At 46.7% G+C, this 23,779-nt stretch overlaps 2 protein-coding genes across 2 annotated transcripts in view; one reads left to right on the top strand and one right to left on the bottom strand.

Annotated features, from left to right (window-relative positions):
- Nucleotides 1-23,779, bottom strand: part of SYN3 (synapsin III) — a gene marked incomplete at its 5' end in the record, with an annotated part of 598,160 nt that overhangs the window by 410,218 nt on the left and 164,163 nt on the right. The window lies entirely within an intron of this gene.
- TIMP3 (TIMP metallopeptidase inhibitor 3) overlaps nucleotides 10,042-23,779 on the top strand; it is a 65,690-nt gene continuing 51,952 nt past the window's right edge. The window contains exon 1 of the mRNA XM_007948223.2: nucleotides 10,042-10,162. Coding sequence (XP_007946414.1) covers nucleotides 10,042-10,162 — 121 coding nt within the window. The remainder of the gene's footprint in view (nucleotides 10,163-23,779) is intronic.

The raw sequence follows: 23,779 nt of genomic DNA, 5'->3' as shown, positions 1-23,779 counted from the left end.
TAACCACCAACTATTTATTTCTTATCTTTCCCACAACACTAGGAACTTCTTGAGGGTAGGTCTGTGCCTTCTTCATTGTTTTAGTCCCAGTGTCTAGCCTGTAGTGGGTACTTGATTAGTATTTGGTAAATATCTGAAGGAAGAAGGTGAGGAAGGAGGGAACCCTATCTTTTTCCTCCAAAGAGTTGTTAATCATACCATGATGCAAATGTGTGCATGCACACACACACACACACAAACAAACAAAACAAAACAAAAAAAAGCAAACTGCCATCAAATTGATTCCAACTCATAGTGACCCCCAAGGCTGAAAATCTTTATGGAAGTAGTTGCCTCATCTTTCTCTTGCAGGGCAGCTGGTGGGTTTGAACCACCGATCTTATGGTTAACAGCCAAACACCTTACCCCTGTGCCACCAGAGCTAGGTGGGGGCAAATAGAGAATGCCAGTAATAATGAAGGATAAACCTATAAGTTAGAAATAAGGCTGTCCTGTCTTCTGAGCACCAAAGCCATAAGCCCACACACCACGCATGTGTTTAGTCATCTTGGTAGTAAATCAAGACACAGTAATAGTAGAGTTCAAAAATCTAGGGGCACCCAAGACCCAAACTAGTTGACCTGGGGGTAATCATTGGATGGTGACTGTAATCTAAAAAGGGGAAACCAAATGAATTATAATCAACCTGGTGTAAAAAGCTTCTGAAGAGAATGGGGGGAAGGCAGTGGCCAGTCAGGAGGAAAGAACCTGGAAGATCAAACAGCCCAAAGTTGACAGTCTATGCATGGCACCGTCCAGAGAGGGCTCTTGTTAGTGGGCATGAGCACTGTCACTTTGCTTCTGTGAGAAGAATTTCAAAGTATCTCAGTTAAAAGACACTTCTTTTTTATTAATTTAATTTTAATTTTTTTTTATTGGGCTTTAGGTACAAGTTTACAGAGCAGAATTTGTTTTACATTCAACATTTTGTGTACATTTGGTTTCACTCCCCAATTACCATCCCCAACCCTCCCCACTCTCCTCCTCTCCTTTCCCAGTAACCTCCCTCTCCTTGTGCCCTTCTTAGTCACGTACTCCTGTCTCCAGCTTTTCCTCCGTGTGAATGGTGCCCCATGGCCGACTGCTCCAAGGGGATGTATCTCCGTAGAATAGGTGGGTGCATCACTCTGGGTTGGGTGTTCTGCATGTAAGTCTTGTTTGCTGTTGGACTGAGAGCCAGTCCCTGGGAGTGAGTCCTATCCCAGGCTCAAAATGTATCCTAGGGCTAGAGTTTTAGGGGTCCCACCAGACTCCATCTGACCAGTAATTCTGGTCATTATTGTATTTTTGGATTTTGTTTCACATTTTTCCTCCTACTCTATCCAAGATCTTCAGTTTTGATCCCTTCCCAAGTGGTTGGCATTAAGAGCCAGACACCATCTAGTTCTTCTAGTCTCAAGGTCCATTATGTCTTAGGCTGGTTACTTCCAAATTCCCTTGGTTTTTTGCATTCTTTTTCACTTCTAATGATAGGAGACCATTAGCTGCATCTTATATGGTTGCTCAAAAACTTTTAAGACCCCAGTCACTACTCACCAAAGTAGGTTGTGGAACAAGATTTTTATGTATTTTGTGCCAATTGAGTCTGGTGTTCCCCAATACTATGGCCCTGAGTCGGCAGATCCAGTGGATCTCTCTCCCACAATGTCTGGCTGTCTATGAGGGATTGCTCTATGTATGTCTGCCGTTGTTTCCCTTAAGGACTGCAGGTATTTTATATCACTAGTATCTGTGCAAGATCAGCCTCAGCTGAAGCTATCTGACCTCATACTTCACACACATCTTCTGATGAGAAACTGACTCCACACGAAGTTCTCTATGGTTATTAGAAGAAAAAGATAGAGGTCACGTTGACATGTTTGCTCTAGAGTACATGACAATTAAATATCTCATGGGAAACAAAGACTGTGGAATTGTGGTTGGTTTGCTGCCCTCTTATAAACTGTTGACTAGTGTCTCTGGGACTCATCAGCTCTGGGAGCCTAGTCTAGTTGGGTTTCTGGACTCCAGGAACTGGATATTAGACCCTCTGTCATACTGAATTGTGAAGGTGATACTCTGACTCCTTCCCCTTTTCCTCTGCCATTCACTGGTTAAGTTATTCTTTCAATATTTGGTAAGTGCCTATTGTATGCAGATGCAGTGCTAGGTATCAGAGGAGAGTCTAGAATGTCAGACGTATCAACTGCTAGGGGTAGTAGGGTTTGAGAAGAGCCTGAATGGAATCTGGGAGATCTGTTACAGGGACAAGGTATGTATGGCATAAGAGAGGAAGAGGTGCTGAGGGAGGGTCAAGAAATCATTCATGCAGTAGTGACTCCAGTTGAAATCTGAAAAATGAATATGTGTTTCCTGGCAGATAAACAGACGGAGGGTGGAGAGAATATTGGTGGAGTGTGGATTCCAGGCAGAGTGCAGTATGAACAAGGATCAGAGGCAGGAAAGTGAGAGCTGGGATATAAGAAGCAGAAGATGAGAATGAAGGGAGCATACATTTGGACAGTAAGCACCAAATCTTCTGTTGCATTACTGTAACTAGTTGCCGTCGAATTGTTTCCAACTCATGGTTATCCCATGTATCCCAGAGTAGTTCTGTGCTCCACGTGGTCTTCAATGCCTGATTTTTTCAGAAGCAGATCTCCAGGCCTTTCTTTCAAGGTGCCTCTGGGTGGATGTGAACCACCAGCCTTTCAGTTAGCAGCTGTGTGCAATAACCATTTGTACCACCCAGGGATGCCAGTGTTATTGTAGGGGTAGGAATCACATTGTCTTCTATGTAAACAGTGCCTTCTAGAGTTGTGGACTGTGGGGGTCCTGAGAAGGGCAAGATCACAGAGGGCCTTGTATGTCTTTCTTTGGAGCTTAAGGCTTTGCTCAGAAAGCCATGAAGAAGGAATGAATCACTTTAAGCAAGGGATAGCATGATTTCAGATTTACATTTGAGGATATTCATATGAGCAGGAAAAGTCGAAAGGAAGAGGGACCAATTAATTGACTACTACAACTGTCCAGGCAAGTGCCTATAGGGCCTGATCCAAGGCAGAACTAGTTGGAATAGAGAGATAAAAGTGTGGTTGGAAGAGATGTTGTGGAGTGAGAATCTATAGGATGTAGTGAATGATGGCAGCATCTGCAAGGATGGGAAACACCAACACCAGAGGGGACCGAGCAGAAAAGACAATGAGTTTTGGATGCCAAGAGTCTGAGGAGGTCATGGGGCCTCCGAGTAAATTGTTCAGGAGGCAGTTGGATCGAGTGGTCTGGAGCGCAGAGGGATCCCAGTGCCTGAAATGCACTTCCCAGTGCCAACAGCACAGTGGTAGGTGTGACGCCATGGGAGTGGGTGGGATTAGCCAGGCAGAGTGTGGTGGCTAAAAAAGAAAGGTGAGAGAATCAAGGACAGAAAATTAGACCACACCCATATTTTAGTGGCAGGAAGAGCCTGAGAAGGCATGGTCAGAGAGGTAGAAATCGAAAACCCTTCACTGAATGTGGAGTCTCAGCAGTCAAGTCTAAAGAAGGGCGTGGCCAACAGCATGTGTGGAATGCTCTTCAGACCTACATCATAGGACAAATCCATTTCAGTTCCAACAGGTTCCACAGAAGAGAGTTCAAGTGCCTTGGAAGATGCCAGATTTCCAGCCCAGTAGACTAGAGACAACCATCCATCCACTCCATCCACTCCATTCCGTCCCAGCCCACGAGGGCACCCACAGAGACTCTCGTGTGCATCCTCTGCATGAAGCTGAGTGTGCAACCTTCAAAGAAACCACAGAGAAGCTACTCATTTCTAAAGAGAAAACGTAAGAACTCCACTGGCATAAGGAAGACATTAAGATGAAGCTGAAGAAAAGTCCTTCACTCTCCACTTGATATTACCCTTCATGGAAATTATTGGCTGCCTGGGTATACAGTCCTTTAAAAAAAGAGAAAGAGCTGGAAAATTAACTCTGCTCCTCATCTCCTATCACCCCAGAAAACACAGGGCATGCATGGAATGTCTCCAGTGCACACAAGTGTTTTCTGGCTTAAAATCCCTGGGAGTCACGCTCTATGGAAAGAAATAGGAAAACCCCAGGATTCACGTGAATGCAGCCAGGGACTCTTACTGAGGGATCATCAGTTTCCTGGTGGGGCTGGGGGAGAGCTGGGGCAAGAGACGCTCTGCAATTTTACTGCCATGAAATTGGCTCCAGATGGAAGAGAATAAATGTGGTTACTCCCTGTTGGTGCCAGACACAGAGAGAATCTGAATTACCTACCACCTAAGGTTCATAATTACCTGGCTCTGGGTAGCAACCCCACTGAGGGTCTGGCCAGGGTACAGGGCGATGGGTGGACCGGGGCTGGTGCTTGGAAAAGGCTATTTTGAATCCAATGACTTTCAGATGGACTGTGGCTTTAGGGGAGGGCATTGTGGCTAGGGTCTGGAGGGAAAGGGGGATTAAAGAGCTGTCTCCCCATGAGGTAGCAGAAATGACACGTGTCTTGTCAGCACCTTCTCAGGTTTAATTTCCAGAGGCCAGCTCTGCCCTTGAAGAGTGGGAATGTGGCATCCTCTGCTTTGTTCCCAGACCTCCCTGGGCCCCCAGATCAATGATTCACAAGCATGAAGCTTCCAGAGAGCGGCTCCCCTTGGGCTGACTGCCGCCAACTCAGGGGTGGAGGAGTTCGGCAGCCACGGACAGGATGCTGACTGAGAGCTCTGTGGCCATTGCAGACGGGAGGGATTGGCTTCACCCACTCAAAGGCACTGAAACCCCACTGACTAGTGTGGAATTGTGCTTCTCCTGCTTCTCAGGGAGATGGGTGGAGACAACAGGCTGGGGGAATGGGTGTTCGCTGGCTTACAGTGCCCCCTAGCACTGGCCTGAGGGATAGGGTTTGGTGAATTCTCCAAGGAGCTACCACCTGCCCCTGTGAACACTTGGAAGGGGAAGGGTCTGTGCAACTCCATTCAACCAACCTACTAAACTCTTGGTTAGCACGCTCTATCCCCTGCCCTCAAGGAGCTTACAGTCCAGGAAGGGAAACAGATCGGTAAACAGAAAATCACATTGCAGCCAGCTAAATATGAAAAGAGAAAGCACAGTGTCCTGTGGGGATACATGGGGGGAGGCTTGATTCAAACTAGGAGAGGAGAATCAGAGGAGGCATCCTGGAGGAGGTGAAGTCTAACCTGAGATCTGAAGGACGTGTAGGAGTTGAATGAATTTCAGAAAGAGTATAGGGACAAAAAGTCATGCCTCCTGACCTTTTAGGGCTTATAATTCAAGAGGCAAGTAGAGAAAAACAAGTCCCTACAACAGGGCTTTACCAAGGACAAGACCCTCCTATGCCTCTACCCTCACAATCTTCTCTGCAATTCTTTGTTTTCAGCATGGCATCTTGGAGGAGAGAGCAGAGTAGGAACTCAGTGAGCAATGACTGAGAGATTGATGGATGTTTTCCAGTTTGGGGCACATTCAATTTGTCTTAAGCGTGTTTAAGCAGCAAGATGATTTCCTCTTCAGTAATACTGACCCACAGAATCTTGGACTTTTCAAGCTGAGAGGGCTCCTGGAGGTGACTGAGATCCATTTTTCATCTTAGAAACACAGATATTAAGGCCTAGAGAGGGAAGGGACTTGTTCAAAGCACACATACAACTATTCTCCTGCAACATTCAGAATAAATCTCAGGTCTTCTGTGTTTTTTTCTTTTTTCCTGCAGCCCAGCCCCTTTTGTCCCCCAGAACGCAAGTTTTCGTGTATGTCTTTGCAGAGATACGTCCAGAAGAATGTTATCCAAAGGTCAGGGAATCATTTAGAAAGGGGAAAAAGTAGACACACAAGAGATGAGCCTCTGGAAAGCACAGGAAGTGCCACGTGTTGGCACAGCTCAGAGGGTGGCAATTATCATGAGGCAAACTCACCAAGTGCTGGGTACTATGCAGAGACTCGTGCTGGTTCATCCACAGATCTGGAAATGCTGGACTCCAGGAGCAGCAAGGGCCTGAGATTTCCACGGCCAGAGTGCCATGACTGAGTCACACTGGGAGAACTGAGGCCCACGTGTATGTTCTAGCGAGCCCGGCCTCCGAAAGGTAGCTTCCAGGCATCCTTGGCTCTGCCACTAGCCGATTTTGAATCCTGGGGCAAAATATGCTTACAAGAACAATTCCTACAGAGTCTAGCACTCTATACATTGATATGAAAGAGGTAGATTTAGAGTCACATTTTCCAGAAAAGTTTCAGAAAAGGGACAACCTGGCCAGCCTGGTTGGTGTGATGACAGGTCAGACAGATGTTGAAACTTCTGAAGTTCTTTCCAGGTTTATAAATCTATCATTGTTCTTAGCTGTCAAGAGAAGGCCAGAGAGCCAATGTCTTCATTCCTAACCGTCAGCTCCAGGTCCACTCCATCTAGCTTAGCAAGTGGCCTTGAAAAAGCAATTCTTTGCTGTAATTAGGTCCATGCACACTGTGACATCCTGGTATATGGCTGCAAGATCAGCTTGCCACAGGGACTGACTGGGAAAAGTGAGCTCCCCTCAGTGAAGGTGCATGGAACACGCTCTTTCTCTACCTCGGTGTGTGTGTGGGGAGAGAACTGAGCTGACCTCACGTGGGTGGGTAGAGAGGATCCCCCTCAATTTAGGCATTAGGGAGTACTTCCCAAATGAAAGACTCTTGGGGTCCATGGCACCAGCTTAGGATAGGGAGCAAGAGGAAAAAAACCAAAAGGCAATTTCCTTGCCTTTCAGCTGGAAAATATAATCAGATGACTGTTGCCACACATAATTAAGGAGCTGCCGTAATAGTTGCTTTGGATGTTTTCAATGAGAAACCTGCTGCTTGAAGTTTAGCAAAAGTTTCAGCAAGAACCAGATACCATGTTCTAGGCAAGTCCTTTCCTTAAAGAAAACATGGGCACTTTGGAGGAAATCGTAAAATTAAAAGAAAGAAGAGAAGAGAGGTCCCCTATCACGTAAGACATTTATCCAAAGTGGATTTTCTGGAAAAATCTTATAAAGCCTTCCACATGACTGGGCCTGTGATGGGGATAAGTGACCTCACAAATCCCCAGTGTGCTCTCCTCCAATCAGCACCCATGGGGCGCTCTCCTGAATGCCTTAGGACTCCATGGGCTGCTGGACACATCCACCCCCAAGTCTGGGAACCCCGTTTGTGTTCTGAGAGCTAAGGAGAGGAGTGGCCAAAGATCTCAAGCCTCAGAGTATTTCTAGGGAAGTGGAGGAGACTTTAAAAAAACAAAACAAAACACCAGAACAGAACAAAACCAGTGCCATCGAGTTGATTCCGCCGTTTGGATGATCCCAGAGTATAACTGTGTCCACGGGATTTCATTTGGCTGGTTTTCCAGCAGTGTATCCCAAGGCCTTTCTTCTGAGGTGCCTCTGGGCAGACTTGAACCTCCAGCCTTTCCATTAGCAGCTGAGCCCATGCACTCTTTGCATGACCCAGGGATTCTGGTTGGGTAAATAATACACTCATGTTCTAGGAAACAATGAAAATGTTGGAGTAAAGGCTGAGAGGGAAAAGAGTAGGCTATTGTTAGAGGTAAGAGATGGGTCTTAAGGTTGGAAAGGGAACAAGACAGAAAAATGTGGAAACCAGCTTCCTCTCCCTATGGCTAAAATGCTTAAGCGTTTGGAAAAGGGAATTTGAACATTGTTCTTGGAAATACTATTTGCAGTGAAATGTTCTGCTAGGTCACCCTAATCTCACTTCTCTGAGCTGTAAATAGAGGAGTTTCTGAGAAAGACAGTTGAACATGCATTTTTGACCAGTAAAGAACCAGCCCTTTTGTGTTCTCAATGTTTAGCATTTCTATGCTAAAGACTGCTAACCAGAAGGCTGGTGGTTCAAACCCACCAGCCACTCCTCCGAAGGAAGGTTGGGCAATCCTACTTCCGTAGTGATACTGCCTCAGAAACCCAAGGAGGGGTCGCTATGAGTCTGGGCCGACTCGACGGCAAACAACAACAACAAACATGGTAAAGACATACAAATCTCTCTCTAACAGGATGAGGTGGGAGAGACGGAGAGAGACATGAGGGTGGAAACTATGGTTGAGGATCACAGCTGCAAAAGGGCACTTGCAGTGTTAGATTGAACTGTCGTTAAAATCCAGACTAAGACAGATTAGGGAGAGAGGCCTGGTGATCTATGTCTGAAAATTAGCCAATGATAAAACTATGGAGTGCAACAGTATACTGTCCAATATGGTGCTGGAAGGTGAGTCTCCTAGGTTGGAGTCACTCTAAATACATAAAGGCTACAACAATGGATTCGACTATACCAGTGATTGTGAAGATAGTGCAGAATCCAGCAACATTCAGTTTTGTTGACATCAAACAACAGCAATAAAGTTCCGGGAAATAAATTTTATCTTTTGGGATAAGATGAATCAGTACAAGTGAATGAGCTGTTTCTGGTCACGGAGTCATCTCGCCTTTCTATGACCATTTCCTCACCTGGAAAGTATGCGTGATACTTTGTAGTTTTTCTACCTAGAAAGATGACAGGGAGATTTAAGGAGATAAAGTATGGACCATACTTAAAAAAAAAAAAAAAGAAACAGAATCAAGAGGTTACTTCATAAAAAGGATACTAATAGTATTAGTTATTGCTAATTATCCATTATAGCCAGCAGTCTAGGATTCTGGATAGTTCTCCACGATCTGGATTTACCCCAGATTTGGGTCAGTTCACCCCCAAATTCCTTGCCAAAGGACAGAAACCTGCCTGCCCTAGGCAGCATTACCACCTCCTCCTTCCCTTTCCACTGCCTTCTTCAGATGACTTCAGGGCTTTTGCATGTGGCTGTTCAGCCTGGAGCTCTCTCCCTGTAGACTGCCACCTGGCTGGTCCTTCTCCTTATTCCCATCTCAGCTGGGATATCCACTCCTCAGAGAGGTATTTTACTATCCTATTGAAAGTAATGCCCTCCCCAGTCATTTTTACCCTATTACTTTTTTGTTTTCTTCATAGCACGTATCACTATAGAAAAATATCGCATGTGTTCATGGGTTTATCTATGTATTGCCTAGAAGTTCTGTGGAGCAAGGGCTTTGTCTTGCTCGCTGGAACAGTGTTTGTTGAATGAATGCACAATCCCATTTGCTGGGAGAGAGGGGAGGCGGCGGTAACAACCATCTATGTGGCCATCTCCAAACGTTAGATGACTTCCCCAAATCCAAGAAAACCTGAGAGGTCATCTGTCTGGTCTTTCCTCTCTGTCCCTGCAAGAGGAGATAAAGGGCTAGCATTTTCACCCAGTCTTTCTGGCAGTGCAGCAACATCACCAGGGACAGGAGCGCTCTGACCTGCGGAGGGGGCTGTGCTGGGGTGGGTGGGTAGTAGTTGATTCTGGTTTGGGTCAGAGGCCCCAGGAGGACAGGGTGGACGTGAGGCGAGGGTGTAGGCGAGTAGAGGCTCAGGGGACGCCGCTGCGGGGGCCAGGCGGCGAGCGCGGGTCTAGGGCGCGCCCCAGCCCACCCACTCGCGTGCCCACAGCCGCCTTATTCCCTATAAGGAGCTGAACTGTCCGGGGCGGCCCCGCCCCGCGTCCCGCGCCCCCGGCCCCGCCCCCTTTTCGGAGGGCCGATGAGGTAATGCGGCTCTGCCATTGGTCGGAGGGGCGGGCCGCGAGCGCCGGAATGGGGGGGGTGCCTGGGAGACCCGCGCTATATCACTCGGCCGCCGGGGCAGCGGCGCAGAGCTGGTAGCGGGCACTGGACCGGCGCTCGGACAGCTTCTCCTCCTGCGCTCCTGCTCCAGCGCCTGCTCCTTCGCTCCAAGAGCCCGCCCGCCCAGTGTGCGCCTGTCCCGAGGCAGCCTCGCCGCGCTCCGTCCCGTCCCGTCTGGGCACAGCGCTCCAGCGGCCAAAGTTGCCCTGCTCGGCCAGGCGGCGAGCTCTGCTGCAGCAGCCCCTCGGGCGGCGCGCACAGCAACTTTGGAGAGAGGAGCAGTAGCCTCAGCGGCGGCGGCACCAGCAATGACTCCTTGGTTCGGGCTTGTTGTGCTCCTGGGCAGCTGGAGCCTGGGGGATTGGGGCGCGGAGGCGTGCACGTGCTCGCCCAGCCACCCCCAGGACGCCTTCTGCAACTCCGACATTGGTAAGCCCTGGGGCCCCCTCTGGAGCCCCCGTGGTGCCCGCTCTCGCGCTATAGGCGGCCCGGGCGCTGCTGGGATGGCAAGGCTAGCCCCTCTCTTTTTCTCTGCAAACGGGCTTAGGGCGGGCTGGGAAGACTAATTTTTCTCCGACAGGGGCCCTGGCACAGCCGAGGGGGGGATACCCTGCAGAGCAATCTCAGAACATCCTGCAGCTTATTTTGGGGCGTGAGGTCCCTACCAGTCCTTTTGACATCTGGAACACTCCTGTCCACTGTCGCGGCACAGAAAGTGCAGGAGAAGGGTTGGGGAGAGGCTTCCTAAGACTTGCCATGCTAACTAAAGTTGGATAGTTAAAAAAAAAAAAAAAAAGTTGCCAGCCTTGTGCATAGAAGTTGGAGGAGACACTTGGAGGATTCTAGAGTTTGCATCGTCTTCTGCACTGTTGAAGTTTTAGCCTTTTCATTGAGACGCAAGCAAGCCCTGCTGTTTCTCAGGCAAGTGCTAAGGGAGCTGCTTGAGCTGAGAGCAGCAGCCTGCCAAGTCTCCCTGGATTTAGGGCGGGGGGTGGGGGGAGTGAGAAGAAAAGGCAGGGGTTGACCCTCCCCTCCCTCCCCTTGGAGGAACCGAGTTTAAGAGTGTTGATAGCAGGCTGGAGGTGGAGTGTGTGAGGGCTCACTTATCATGTAGCTGTGAAAATTCACTGGAAGACTATTTTTTTTTTCCCCCTTGAATGTGTGTGGGGAGGGGGAGAATGAGCAGCAGAAAATAGATTTGTCACCCAAAGAACCAAAATGCCAAGGGTCACACCATGGTGCCAATTCCAAACTAGACTTTGTGTCTTGATGAGAGAGGCTGGGTAAGAAGTGGAACAAGTTTTAAAGGCCTTGGGAGTGTCCTGGGAAACTTGTTTGGAAGTGTTTGGGACACTTGTGTTTGGAGGTCCAGAGGTGGAACAGCTGTGAACCATCTCCCCCTCCTTTCCAGCTCATAAAGCGTGCCAGTCTAGTGACCCCTGCTGTGTGTGTGTGTGTGTGTGTGTGTGTGTATGCATGCTGGGTGTGTGCTGGGTGTGGGGTGGCGATTCAGAGGTGAAGAATGGAACTTGTATGTGTTTTAAGTACAGTCATAAAGGGAAAGCAGATTTTCCACTGGGTCCTGGGTGCGGGCCTCCACCAGTGTGCTGTGGGTGAGGGGGAGGTGGCAGGAGCCTGGCAGGGGGCAGCCTGGGTTGGGAGGGACAGTGCTGGTGGGCCAGGCTGAGCCAGGAGAAGTCAAAAAGGTGGCTGTGGTGACCAGACATCAGTCTAATTGGCAGCCAAGGGTGTTTGTGTGACCTGGGGTCGCCCTTGCTGGAGGTTTCCTGGGACCTGCCATGGGCACCTTTCCCTCTCCTTGGGGGCTGCCTTGAGTTTGTGCATCACTTGGGAGAACCCTGGCTGCTGTCTGTGTCCTGGGAAGGTATTCTCCCTCATCCCCTGACCGCCCCCACCTAAATTCCAATGGCCTTTCCCTTCTCACCCCAGTGGGTGACATTCCCACCTGACTAGTGTTGGGAGTTGCTGTTGCTACTGGCTTCTGCTCTTGCTGAGTGAGGTACATAGGGACCAGAAGCTAACAGGTGGAATTAGAGTGGACGGACTTGCCATCTAGTGACTTTGCTGCTGGACAACAGACTGGCTGTGTTCACTTGGACTTTTTTGTGGAGAAGGGGGGCCTCATCCTTCCCCCCTTGTCCTTTGCTTTGTGGTATCCACCTTGGAAGTTCCCTAGGGAATACTGGAAACAGGAACAAGCAATTCTTGCTTCCAAGTGGCACCCTGGACTCTGCTTTCTCTCTACTTAGGTTTCTTGCTGTGGGTCTGGACTGAGGCAGAAAGTCACTTAACAATTTCTCTGTTATTTGTTCAAGAACAGCTATTCCCTAGTCCCCCCTCACCTTAATAAACTGCCTGGAGAAAAGCTAAGGTACCAGGAAATACCCAACGGCCAGAACACTGTGGTATAAGCAAAAATGAAAAGAAATGAAGAATCGCCATTGCCCTGGCACAGATCCGGAACTGTTCTGCCCGGGTTTGGTGCACTGCACTAGTGGTGGGGATGAGCTAATCCTTTTAAAAATGGGAGGTGTGGATGTGGGCTGCCTGGCTCCTCCTTGACCTCCCACTGTCTTGCAGAGAGCACCCTGCAGGCGTCCAGTAGGTGGCTCCAGATTGTCCTTGCTCAGAGTCTTTAGGGTTTGGTTTCCAGTCTGGGCTGAAGCTCTGCTTGTTCTCTCCCTTGACCCCATTCCCCTTGACCCCGGCCACCGCACTCATCCATTCTGTAGCCTGTGAAAAATGCTCAGCCCGCCAGTTTTCCACTCCAGAACCTTCCTGGTTGTTTTCTTTTCGTGGTCCGGGTGCCATGTTGCCTGGCCTCTTTGCAGGTTCCCCTCAAGGCCCTCCCCCCCTAGATCCCCATCCACAGGTGTCTCTTTTTGCCTTTTTCTCCAAAAGCCCTGGGGACTGGCCCAACCTTCTGGGTGAGGAGGAGTTAAAAGGTGTTTCTATGGCAACTCCAGGCCCTGCACGGAGCGCAAGTGTTTAGGAGAAGAATAAACTACATGCCGGCTTATAAAACACACTGCAGGGGAAAGAAAGGACTTGGCATCAGCTAGGATGTGTGTGGCCCCCTCCCCACCAGTCATCGCCCCTCAAACTCCTGATGAAACATTGACTCTGAGGAGGAGAGGGAGGGGGCTGGAAATGAAGAAGCCCCCGCCTCCCAGCCTTGGCTAGACTGATCCTGCTTGAGCAGCTCTGTCCAGCTCAGGAAGGGTGGGCAGTGCCAAGAGCTTTCTGAAAATTGGGGTGTGCAATTGTTTCTGCAAGGTTGGGGAGAGAGAAGAGGGAGAATTCTGTTTCTGAATGCCGAGCCCTCTCTCTGGCCCCATTTCCATCCATGGAGTGGTGTGTTGGGGGCCTGGTCCCAGAGCCCCATTGGGAATTGGAGAGGGCGGCTGCCAGCCCTGGAGGACAGTCCCTGGATATTTCTGAATTGTTTTGGCAGGGGCTGCTGCCAGCGGATTCTTTCACTATCAGATCTAAGGTTGTGGTTTTTGCAAAGAAACCAGTTTCAAAGAAGCCAGATCAATTCTGTCTCGTTCTTTCACACACAATCACACCCTGACACTGGGCTCTGTGACTTAAGAAAAATAAAAAAAAAGGCTCAGACTTCAGAGAGGACCTAGCATTTGAGGAGGAGACCCAGGCATCTTGGGGATGGTGCAGAGAGAGCTGCTGTTGTCTAAAGGAGGGTGGGAGGAGGAAGGAACATCTCCCAGACTCAACTGGGATAAAGCACTTCCCAGTTACTGTCTCTTTCATCCACCCAGCAACCTGAAGAATAGGTATTGCTCCCATTTTCCAGATGGGAAACACTGCGGCTGAGACAGGTGGTTTCCCAAGGCTACCCAGCTACTAACTGGTAGGGCTAAACTTCTCCTTAGGTATGTGATTCTTCAGGAACTCTTCCACTTTCATAAACCCATGGTATTCTAAGGCAGGCAACCGTCCTAGGCCTGAGATAGAGTGGATGGTTCACATTTATAGGTGTTGCTTCTGCATTTGGGAATGTATGACGACAGCCAAAATGGCCAGGGGTTTTAATTAAACATCATAAGGGTATGAATAGAGAAAAATAAGGGAATGTTTCTAATGTTCTTTGACTATTAGAAGAATCTTGAGTGGTGCAAATGGTGAACAGGCTAACAAAAAGGTTGGTGGTTCAAGTCCACCCAGAGGCACCTTGGAAGAAGTCCTGGTGATCTCTGTCTAAAAGCTCACAGCCATTGAAAACTCGATGCAGTTACCATGAGTCAGAATTGACTCAAGGGCAATTGGCTTTGACTATCAGAACTTGAAGGGACCCTTAAAATCATAAGCCAAAGTAAAAAAAAAAAAAAAAGGACTCACCTTGTCTCACTGAGTTCAGGGAGAAGTCAAGCTAACAGAGACAGAAAATCTCAAGGCTTGAAAATCCTTCTCCTTCCAGGTGAGGACGAGTTAGGCTTCCCACGGGGTAGTGTCCTGTCTATGCACATGAACTGGGTGATGGTGGCCAAGCCATCAGGAGGGAGCCAGGAGACTGAGCCTGGCTGGAGAAGGTACCCTGTGGCACATTCAGTCTGTGTCCCTTTCACAATCCCTGGACAGATAAGGCTGGAGCAGTGAGTGGCTGGTGTGGAAGCATTTTTGTTTGTTTTGCTGGAGCAGCAGGAACCGTTCAGCTCCACTGCTGAGTGGTACATTCCAACAGGTTCATTAATTAAAAACCAAAACAAAAACACAATTCTCCATTGCATTTGGCTGCTACCATTGCAGCCATTATGGACAAGGAGGCCCCTTCTTCTAGCTTTTGTTACAGACAACTCCTGGGTGGCCTCAAGAGTAAGATGGGGTGGTGGGGAGGCTTTGGGGCAGGCAGATCTGGGCTCAGATCGGGAGGATCTGGGGTCTGCTTTCTGGGTGCACTTAGACACATTATTAGACATCTTTAAGTTTTAGTTTCCTCATTTACAAAAAACAAACAAACAAACGTAACAAAACAATTGCCATGGAGTCGATTCCAACTCTTGGTGACCTCATGTATGGAATTGTATTCCACTGAGTTTTCAATGGCTGATTTTTCAGAAGGATATCACAGGCCTTTCTTCCGGGGCACCTCTGGTGGACTCCGATTTTCAGCCTTTTAGTTAGCGGCTGAGTGTGTTAACTGTTTGCACCAAGGGCGATAGTAATGTATACTGCCTCGGCCCTTTAATGTTTCACGTTATAGATGTTGTATGAATACATGTGTATGAATGTATCTGGACCTATCCATATCTATCTATCTATCTATCATCTTTCTAACTGAAATCAGATAAGGGTACAATCTGTTTTGATCACTATCTCAAATTCTGGTCCCTTTTCCAGACCCATTCTTTCTTGTGCATTTACAAATATAGGTGCCCATAGAAAATATATAGAACTTTTCCCTTTTAAAAACATGAATAAAAAGAACAATATAAATAATGGACTACTACATATAATATTCTGCTTTTTTAAATTCAACAATGCGTATTACAGATCCTGCTTAGTATACATATAGCCACACTTCATTCTTTTTATGTATATCCCCTCCTCATTTATTGACCTCATTAGGTTACAAAGACCAGGTCATTTTGCAAAAATTGACATTATGTGAAAATGAAGGATGACTACATCAGATCACAAAATGGAGAATGACTACATCATTACATAACTGCCAAATCACATCATTATGTAAGTTTCAAACCATGTGACATACCCAGAGTTGACACATAACCATAACCATTACAGCTAGCATTACTCTCGCCTCACAGCTCAGTGTCTGTTACTGCCAAACATATATTGTTAATGCACAAGATAGTTGGATAGTAGATTTTTTCACTATTGGAAATGCAAAATGTCAGACAATGAGGGAGTTGATAAGTGAGGAACAGGTGAACAGTATTTCATGTGGTTATAATTTTAAAAAGTTATTAATTATTAAGTGAATATTTATGTCAGGTGCCACACTAACTGATTTACATGAATTAACTAATTTAATCCCATGAACAGTCATGTAAAGCAAATGTGCTACTGCCGTTTCCATTTTTATAGATGAGGAAACTAAGGCTTAGAAAAAGTAAGTAACTTGCTCAGGGTTATACAGCTGGTAAATAACAGACCAAAAACCAAACTCACTGCCATTGAGGCAATTTGACTCATAGTGATCTCTCCTTGGGTTTCCAAGACAGTATCACTACTGAAGTAGATTGCCCAATCTTCCTTCCGAGGAGTGACTGGTGGGTTTGAACCGCCAGCCTTCTGGTTAGCAGTCAAATGCCTTAGGCACTATGCCACCAGAGTTCCTGGTAAATAACATAGCCAGTGTTTAAACTCCTGTAGCCTGACTCTAAAATATATTCAACTACCATCTATGTGGGAGCTCTGGTAGCATAGTGCGTAAGGCATTCGACTGCTAACCAGAAGGCTGGCGGTTCAAACCCACCAGCCACTCCTCAGAAGGAAGGTGGGGCAATCTACTTCCGTAGTGATGCTGCTTCAGAAACCCAAGGAGGGGTTGCTATGAGTCGGGTCCGACTCGACGGCACATAACAACAACAACAACAAACATACTATGTATTGCATTACATTATAATAGTCCTTTTAGTATGTCATTGTTAGGTGCCATTGAGTGGATTTCTACTAATAGAGACTCCATGTGACTGAGTAGAACACCCCTATAGGGTTTTATTTGCCTTGGAATCAACTCAACAGCAGTAAGTTTGGTTTTTTTTTTTTTTTAATCTTTATGGAAACAGATTGCCAGGTCTTTCCCCTGCAGTGCCTCTGGATGAGTTTGAACTGCTAACCATTTGGTTAGCAGCCAAGTGCTTCATCCCTGTACTACCTAAGCTCCCCCCTCTCAAAAAACTCCCCAACCAAACCCATTGTCTTTGAATCTATTCTGACTCATAGCAACCCTACACAACAGAGTAGAACTGCCTCATAGAGTTTCCAAGGCTGTAAATCTTTGTGGAAGCAGACTGTCACATCTTTCTCCCATGTAGTAGCTGGTAGGTTTGAGCTACCAACCTTTCGGGTAGCCCCTGAGCTCTTTAACCACTGTGCCACCAGGCCTCCTCCCTCCCTTTCGGTTTAATCACCAGTCCCCTACCAATGGATATTTAGGTTCCATACCAGCTTCTCATCCTTTGAAAAGGCACTGCAACAAAGAGTCATTGTACAGTCTTCTTGTTCACATGTACAAATGTTTCTCTATGCAAATATACAATTGAAATTATTGGACACAAGGTACACACATTTTACATTTTAATAGCTCCTGCCAATTTTTCCTCCAGAGTGGCTGTGTTAACATAGTTCTTTTGGGATGCTCAATTTGAAGGGATGGAGGAACTATTAGATCACTCTCCCTGGGATACTTCCAGCACATCTCTCAAATGGGAAAACTATTTATAATTTCTATTGCCTTTCTAAGTTTGTTCTTTTTTTTTTTTCTTTTCCCTTACTCCTTTGACCCTTTGTAAGGGAATAATTTGGGTCCACTTAGAGTAAGCTAATCAGGGTTTTTATAGGGAAAGAGGCCTTAAGTACTAGGAAAGCTATGGCCCTTGATTTGCTAAAGCTTATGGAGTAATTCAATTGAAGATGGTTTTATTTCTTTGCTTTCATATTAAGCAAAGGGCCTTTTATTACACTGAATGCATTTGATTTTGGGCTTTGCAGGCACCCAAATTAAAAAACACACGTGGACCCACCATGACACCCACACTGGATTATGTTTGCTCACTCAAAGATGTCTCCTAGCTGATTTGCCCTGGTCAGGCTCATGGTGACAGCAAAGGGACTCATCTCTTTGTCCCGTCACTCCCTTATTCTTGCATTTGGACTGTGCTTGGATAGGCATGGTGGGGTGGCCATGTGGATGGAGATGGACTTCTGAGAGGGTGGGCTGTAGCCAAGAAGGACTCAGGGGTCCCATCATTATTGGGAGCTAGAAGAGCTAGTTTAAGAGAGACTGTCATTCTCTTGCTTAAACCCTTCAGTGGCTCCCTAGGGCTCTTGGGATGAAGTCTTATCAGATGATTTTCATAAGGGTCATATATGCCCACCTCTTCTTCTAGCTCTCATCACTGGTCCTTCTCTCTCCAGCCATGTATGTGGTCTCTCTGGGCACTTTGCACAGCTATCCCCTTGGTTTTGAACACTCCTCATTAAGGTCTCATTCTCCAAGTCTCCTTTGGTCCCCTTTCCCTGCCTACTCTCTGGCACTAGTGCCAGTGAACAGTCACACACTGCCCAAATCTTAAATAAGTTTGAACAAACACATCTCTCGTAAAAGCCAAATTCTCTGATGCTGCATAGGAAATTCCCAGAAGGGGTCTTCCCTGGGCTGGGAGAGACCTAAGGGTGATGCACCACTCAGAGGGATGCCTCTAACCCCTTGGAGAGCGGAGGCCCCTGATATGGTGTCTACATTATTTGGTAAGTCTAGTTCCATCTCTGGGTGGGTAAGGTCAGAAGTGGACACGACACCACCAGCCTCACAGAGAAAAAAAACAAAACGTGGATATTTCTAAAAGCCACCGCAGCAGAGGGTCACCAAATAATAACAACTGGCATTCCTTGAGGTGCATTTACTATGCACCAGGCACTGTACCAAACTCATTCTTCTAATTCATCATAGTGAGACTTCTGGTGGGTGGAGGAGACCCATCCCAGATGGCTGATGAACATCTGAGGATCAGAGAGGCAAGGGCACTTGCCCAAAGCTACATGGCTAAGACATGGATGAGCCGAAACTCACACCTAGTCCTTCTACAAAAACTTTATTCCTATCCAGCCTCTAGTCTAGAGTCAGGGCTAGGGCTTGATAATATGTTTATTAGCCTTGGTAAGATTCTACTCCTTTGGCAGCTTCTCCACACTGGTCTTTTGACTCCCCATTGTGGGGGGTTCCCTCGGGATTCTTGTCTTTGATTTTCTTCAGAGCCAGCCCCTCCAGCACCTGTCTTCCTTGCTGCTCCCCCCCGCCACCCCAGTTTTACTACTGCATAGTCAGTTCTTGGTCCCAACAAAACTGAGCCTCACGACCAATTTTTGGATCCTAATCCAGTACTCTTTCCACTATATCAGCAGCTCCCAACCTTGTCAACACCAAGGAATATTTTTTATTATTTTCTTCCTCTCAGTGGATCCCATATTTGGAAAAAGTATCCATCAAAACTTCATGTGTTGAGTGTTACTTATTTTTTTTTTTTTCCACTGAAAAAACAAGCTAAAATACATCTGTAATGGCCGACTTTAGCCAATCATTATTCTGACATAATCAGCTAGTAATACATAATTACTTGCAGGCAAAAAAAAACAAAGAAACTTGGCATTTTCTTAAGCCCAGGAAGCTTCCTCATGGGTTCTTGGATGACTGAATGATTTTAGTTGGCTTTCTGAAATGCTGGAAATAGCTCATGGACCCCTTTGTAAGTCACTGGACTTCACTCTTGAGAGAGGCTCTTTAGTTTCCTGCCAGTTCACCACCTCTCCTCTACGTGGGCGAGTCTCGTGCCTTTATGGCTCTTGGCATCTTTCTGTGTTACCCACAGTACTGAGACGGGCTGTCAGAGGTGGCAGGTAACCAATACTCCCCGTTGAGTTGCATCTCATGTCACAGGAGGTGACAGGTCCAACTATTTGTTTTCCTGTATTAACCCCTGACGTGCTGGAGCAAATGAGTATTCTAGCTAAAGGGACTTACTAAATAGTATTTGAGAGGAGGCCACGAGGTGTCTATCCCAACTGTCATGGAACTAAGCAGCCTTTTTGGTTGGTTGCTAAAAAATAAATAGTGTCTGGAAGGAACGCAGGGCCCCCAAGAACCTTTCTCGATTCATTTACAGGCCGTCTGTAAGCCCGGGATGGTTTGGCTGCCACAGAAAGGCCAGTCTGTGCTGCCCAGCATCCAGTTCTGATTTATGTTCGCTTAAACCTTATCACCTAACGGTGGCATTCACGGCTTGGAGACTAGAGACTTTAAGTATTCCCAGGCCTGTGGCCACCTGGCTTTTTGTGGGGGCAGGGAAGGGAAGAAAAGCTGTAAGGTTTGGCTTCAGGGAGCCCAAGTTCAGCTAGTGGAAAAACAGAGCCCTCGGATGACTGGGGGGTGAAGAGAGGTGGGAGGGGAAGTCCTGAACAGAGGAAGCCTCTAAGAGCGGATCAGGAACCAGAGACTTGAAACATTACACAGCAATTATCCCTTCCCCCACTTGTACAACTTTGATCCCTCCTGGACTGAGGACGCCAGGCTTCGGATAGCCCAGCTGCCTGCAGAAGAGGGGCTATTTCATTCAGAAATCTCAGGGCTCCTGCAGTCCCCAGGGAAAGTGAGCCTGGCAACTCAGACTTGATGAAGACTTGGTTTGGGGACTTGATGGACCGCAGGGGTTTGGCTACAGTGCTGCACTTCATGAGTTTAGAAGAGTTCTCCTTTGACTTAGACTTTATCACCATCATGAATCAACTCGTCATGTTTTAGCTTGCAAAAACAGTAGCCCTTGTGAGCCCTGCTTGCTCCCAAGTTTGAGCCAGTTCTCTGGACTGTGTTTCCTCATCATGAAAATGGTGAGGGGAGTGGCATACCACATCGAGTTGGTAAGGGGATTAAATGAAGTAGTAGTAACTCACAGAAAGGGTTTTTAGCACAGAATCTGTCACACGGCACAAGCTCAGAAAATGCTACCTTTTAGTAGTTGCTATTGTTAGTTGCTGTCTAACTGATGCCAACTCATGGCAACGCCACGTGTGAAGAGTACACTGGGTGGTACAAATGGTTAACACATTTGGCTGCTAACGGGAGAGTCAGGAGGTTTGAGGCCACCCAGAAGGGCCTCAGATGAAAGGCCTGGTTATCTACTTCCAAAAATTCAGCCACTGAAACTCTATGGGGCACAGTTCTACTTAACACACATGACTCTTACCAAGAGTCATAATCTACTCGACTATGACTGGTTTATTGTTATATGGCAGGGAAGGTATTATTACTTTATATTAAATGTGGAAAAAGGGCCCTAAGGAGAATGTGAACTTTTTCAGAGTCATATAGAGAAAGCTGAGTTTCAAAACCATGGTTTTCTTGACACCCAAGTCTAATGTTTTCCTACTTCCTCACACTGGGCGAGAAACAAACAACAAGCTCCCTACTCCATGTTTTCATGACTATATTTAGAGCCTTATGTCCACATAAGGAAGGAACTCTGGTGGTTATGTGGTTAAAGCATTTACTGCTAACCTAAAGGTTGGTGGTTCAAACCCACCAGCTACTCTATGAGAGAAAGATGTGGCAGTCTACTTTCATAAAGATGTACAGCCTTGGAAATGCCATGGGGCAGTTCTACTCTGTCCTACAGCATTGCTATGAGTTGGAGGTGACTTGATGGCCATGGGCTTGATCTCATTTGGTGACAATACCACTTCGATGAGGAAAACAGGATGGACAGGTCAGAGAGCTGGAATCGTTCTCATTTAATGGACATGAGTATTGATGGTTCAGTAACTTGGACACACAACCACTACGTGGAGTTGGGATTCGAACTCACCTCTTCTGAGGCCAACTCCAGTCCTCTTTCAAGGGTCTGGTGTTGCCTTTCCCTTCTTTAAAGTAATTCAGCATGTTTATGCTGCTAGACAGAGGTAGAAAATGTTGGGGTAGCTAGAGGGAGGACTGGGGAAATGAATTGGGGATATTGAACTTGACCATCAAGTCAGTGCCCCCCCCATCTTCCTTCCCCTGAGGCTGAGAGATGCAGTGTGGTGTGGAGGAGAGGGCACTGACCTTGGGTCATGTGACTTGATTTCTAGTCCTGGGTCACTCCTTGACCCTGGAATGACCCCAGTGATGTCAATCTCTTTGGGTTTCAATCTCTTATCTGAAAAAGAGCAGGATTGGCTAGATGTGGTATGCATCATGTATTTTATTCACATATACTTATAATAATCTATATTTTCTTGAATACCTACTTGAATTGTCAAGTATTTCTGGCTCTAAGCTCCCTTGGAAGGGGCTCTCAGGTCTACCTGAATAATTGAGTGCCTACATCCATCACTGACACCTTTTAGAAGGTAACTTCTTTAGAAATGTTGTCTACTAAGATAAGAGCCAGGGTGTCTGTGGCTGTAAAAGCGGATGAGGACTCTGACTGAACAAAACCTCTAATGAGCCGAGATACTTTGTCTGATGACATATTTGACCACCACTCTTCCTGGTAGAGCAAAGCTGATTGGCCAAACACACAGCAGCAGTGCAGACTTAGTGCATGCTAGAATCAACAATCAAGGTCACTTCAGTGTCTGCCATTGATTGCTGGAAGGCTGGGGAACAATTATTTTGAACCACATTAACACGCCTACAGAAGCTGATGGGCAAGAGAATGGGGCTGAGACTCAATCCTCATGACAATGAAACTTTCCTTATCCACTGACAGCACTTGAGTAGTCCCTTGGTCCAGAAGTCATGGTTAATGGCTCAAGGCAGACATTTTCTGCAGCTGAGAAGATTCTCTCAGGGAAGACCAGCTCAGATGAAGACCTTTAATTAAGATGCAAGTGTTCTGATGCATTTTTTGTTCACATGAATGAGAATGGGGTTTAGAAGACCCACACTAGACATGGGTGCCCTCTTGAGCAATTCCAACCCACTTCTTTCCCCAAGATAGACCACAGACACCCAATGATCCTGTGACTATTGCTTTCTGGCACAGAGGGCCACTAGAAGGACTGAGAGATGCAAAAGAGCCCCAACATCCCAGTTAGTTCTCTGAGGTGCAGTTCTGAGCAGATAGGTACAGTGGGAAAAGCTTATACCCGAGGCAGGCAGGTAGATGTAGGTTCTGGTTCCTTCTTTGACTGATTCCTTGTCCTGGGTTTCCTCACCTATAACTAGATCTCACACCCAAACCTACAGGGACCCGTCAGAGAAACCGGGTATTTGCATGTTAAATATATTGGAAGATTTTACCAAGAAATACATGGTTCCTCAGGCCCCTGTCTTCCCAACTTGGATGGTAATGTAGGTACGCTTATGGCCTGAATTGTATTCCCCAAAATGATATGTGGAAATCCTAACCCCTATAACCTATATTTGGAAGTAGGGTATTTGAAGATGTTATCAGTTGAATGAGCTTATACTGTACTAGGGTGGGTCTTAATCCAATTTGAGTGCTGCCTTATAAAAAGAAGGGAGCTCTGGTGACATAGTGCCTAAGGCATTTGACTGCTAACCAGAAGGCTGGTGGTTCAAACCCACCAGCCACTTCTCAGAAGGAAGACTGGGGAATCTACTTCCGTAGAGATACCACCTCAGGAACCCAAGGAGGGGTTGCTATGAGTCAGCATTGACTCTACGGCAGTGAGTTTTTATTCTTTTATAAAAAGGGAAAAGATACAGAGACACACACACACACACAGAGGATGGATGCCATGTGAAGATGCATCTACACACCAAGTAACGCCAAGGATCACTAGTGTCAGCAGATGCTAGAAAAGAGGCATAAAACAGATTCTCCCTCAGAGCCTCCAGAAGGAATCAACGTGGCTGACACCTTAATTTTGGACTCCTAGCTTCCAGAACTGTGAGACAACAAATTTCTGTTCCTATAAGCCACCAATTAGTAGTGATCTGTTATGGCAGCAGGAAACTAATAGATACTAAATATTATTTTGTTAATATAAAATAAACACCAAAACAATGAGCAGATGTGATGATACATAGCAATTCATCTTTCTCTTTGTGGGAGACAATAGAGAGTGGTGGGGATTCTGGTGAACTGGAGAGTCCATGTCCTGCTCTCATCTGTCAGAATGTGGGCCCAGTGTCACCAGATTTGTAGTCTCTTAGGATAAGCTAGATCTTTAAATGTTAGCAAAATTGAAAAACTACACTGTGAGCCAAAGAAAACATATCTGTGGGTCAGATTCAGCCTGGTAGGCTACCGCTTTGGTGACCTTGAGGCTAAATGATCTCTTGCATTTTCTTCAGGTTCTAGAAGCTCTGAGTGAATAAAA

Source organism: Orycteropus afer, unplaced genomic scaffold (assembly GCF_000298275.1).
Source record: "Orycteropus afer afer isolate SDZICR_OR568_19922 unplaced genomic scaffold, OryAfe1.0 scaffold00209, whole genome shotgun sequence".
NCBI lineage: Eukaryota > Metazoa > Chordata > Mammalia > Tubulidentata > Orycteropodidae > Orycteropus > Orycteropus afer.
This window is presented reverse-complemented; position numbering and strand designations above follow the sequence as displayed.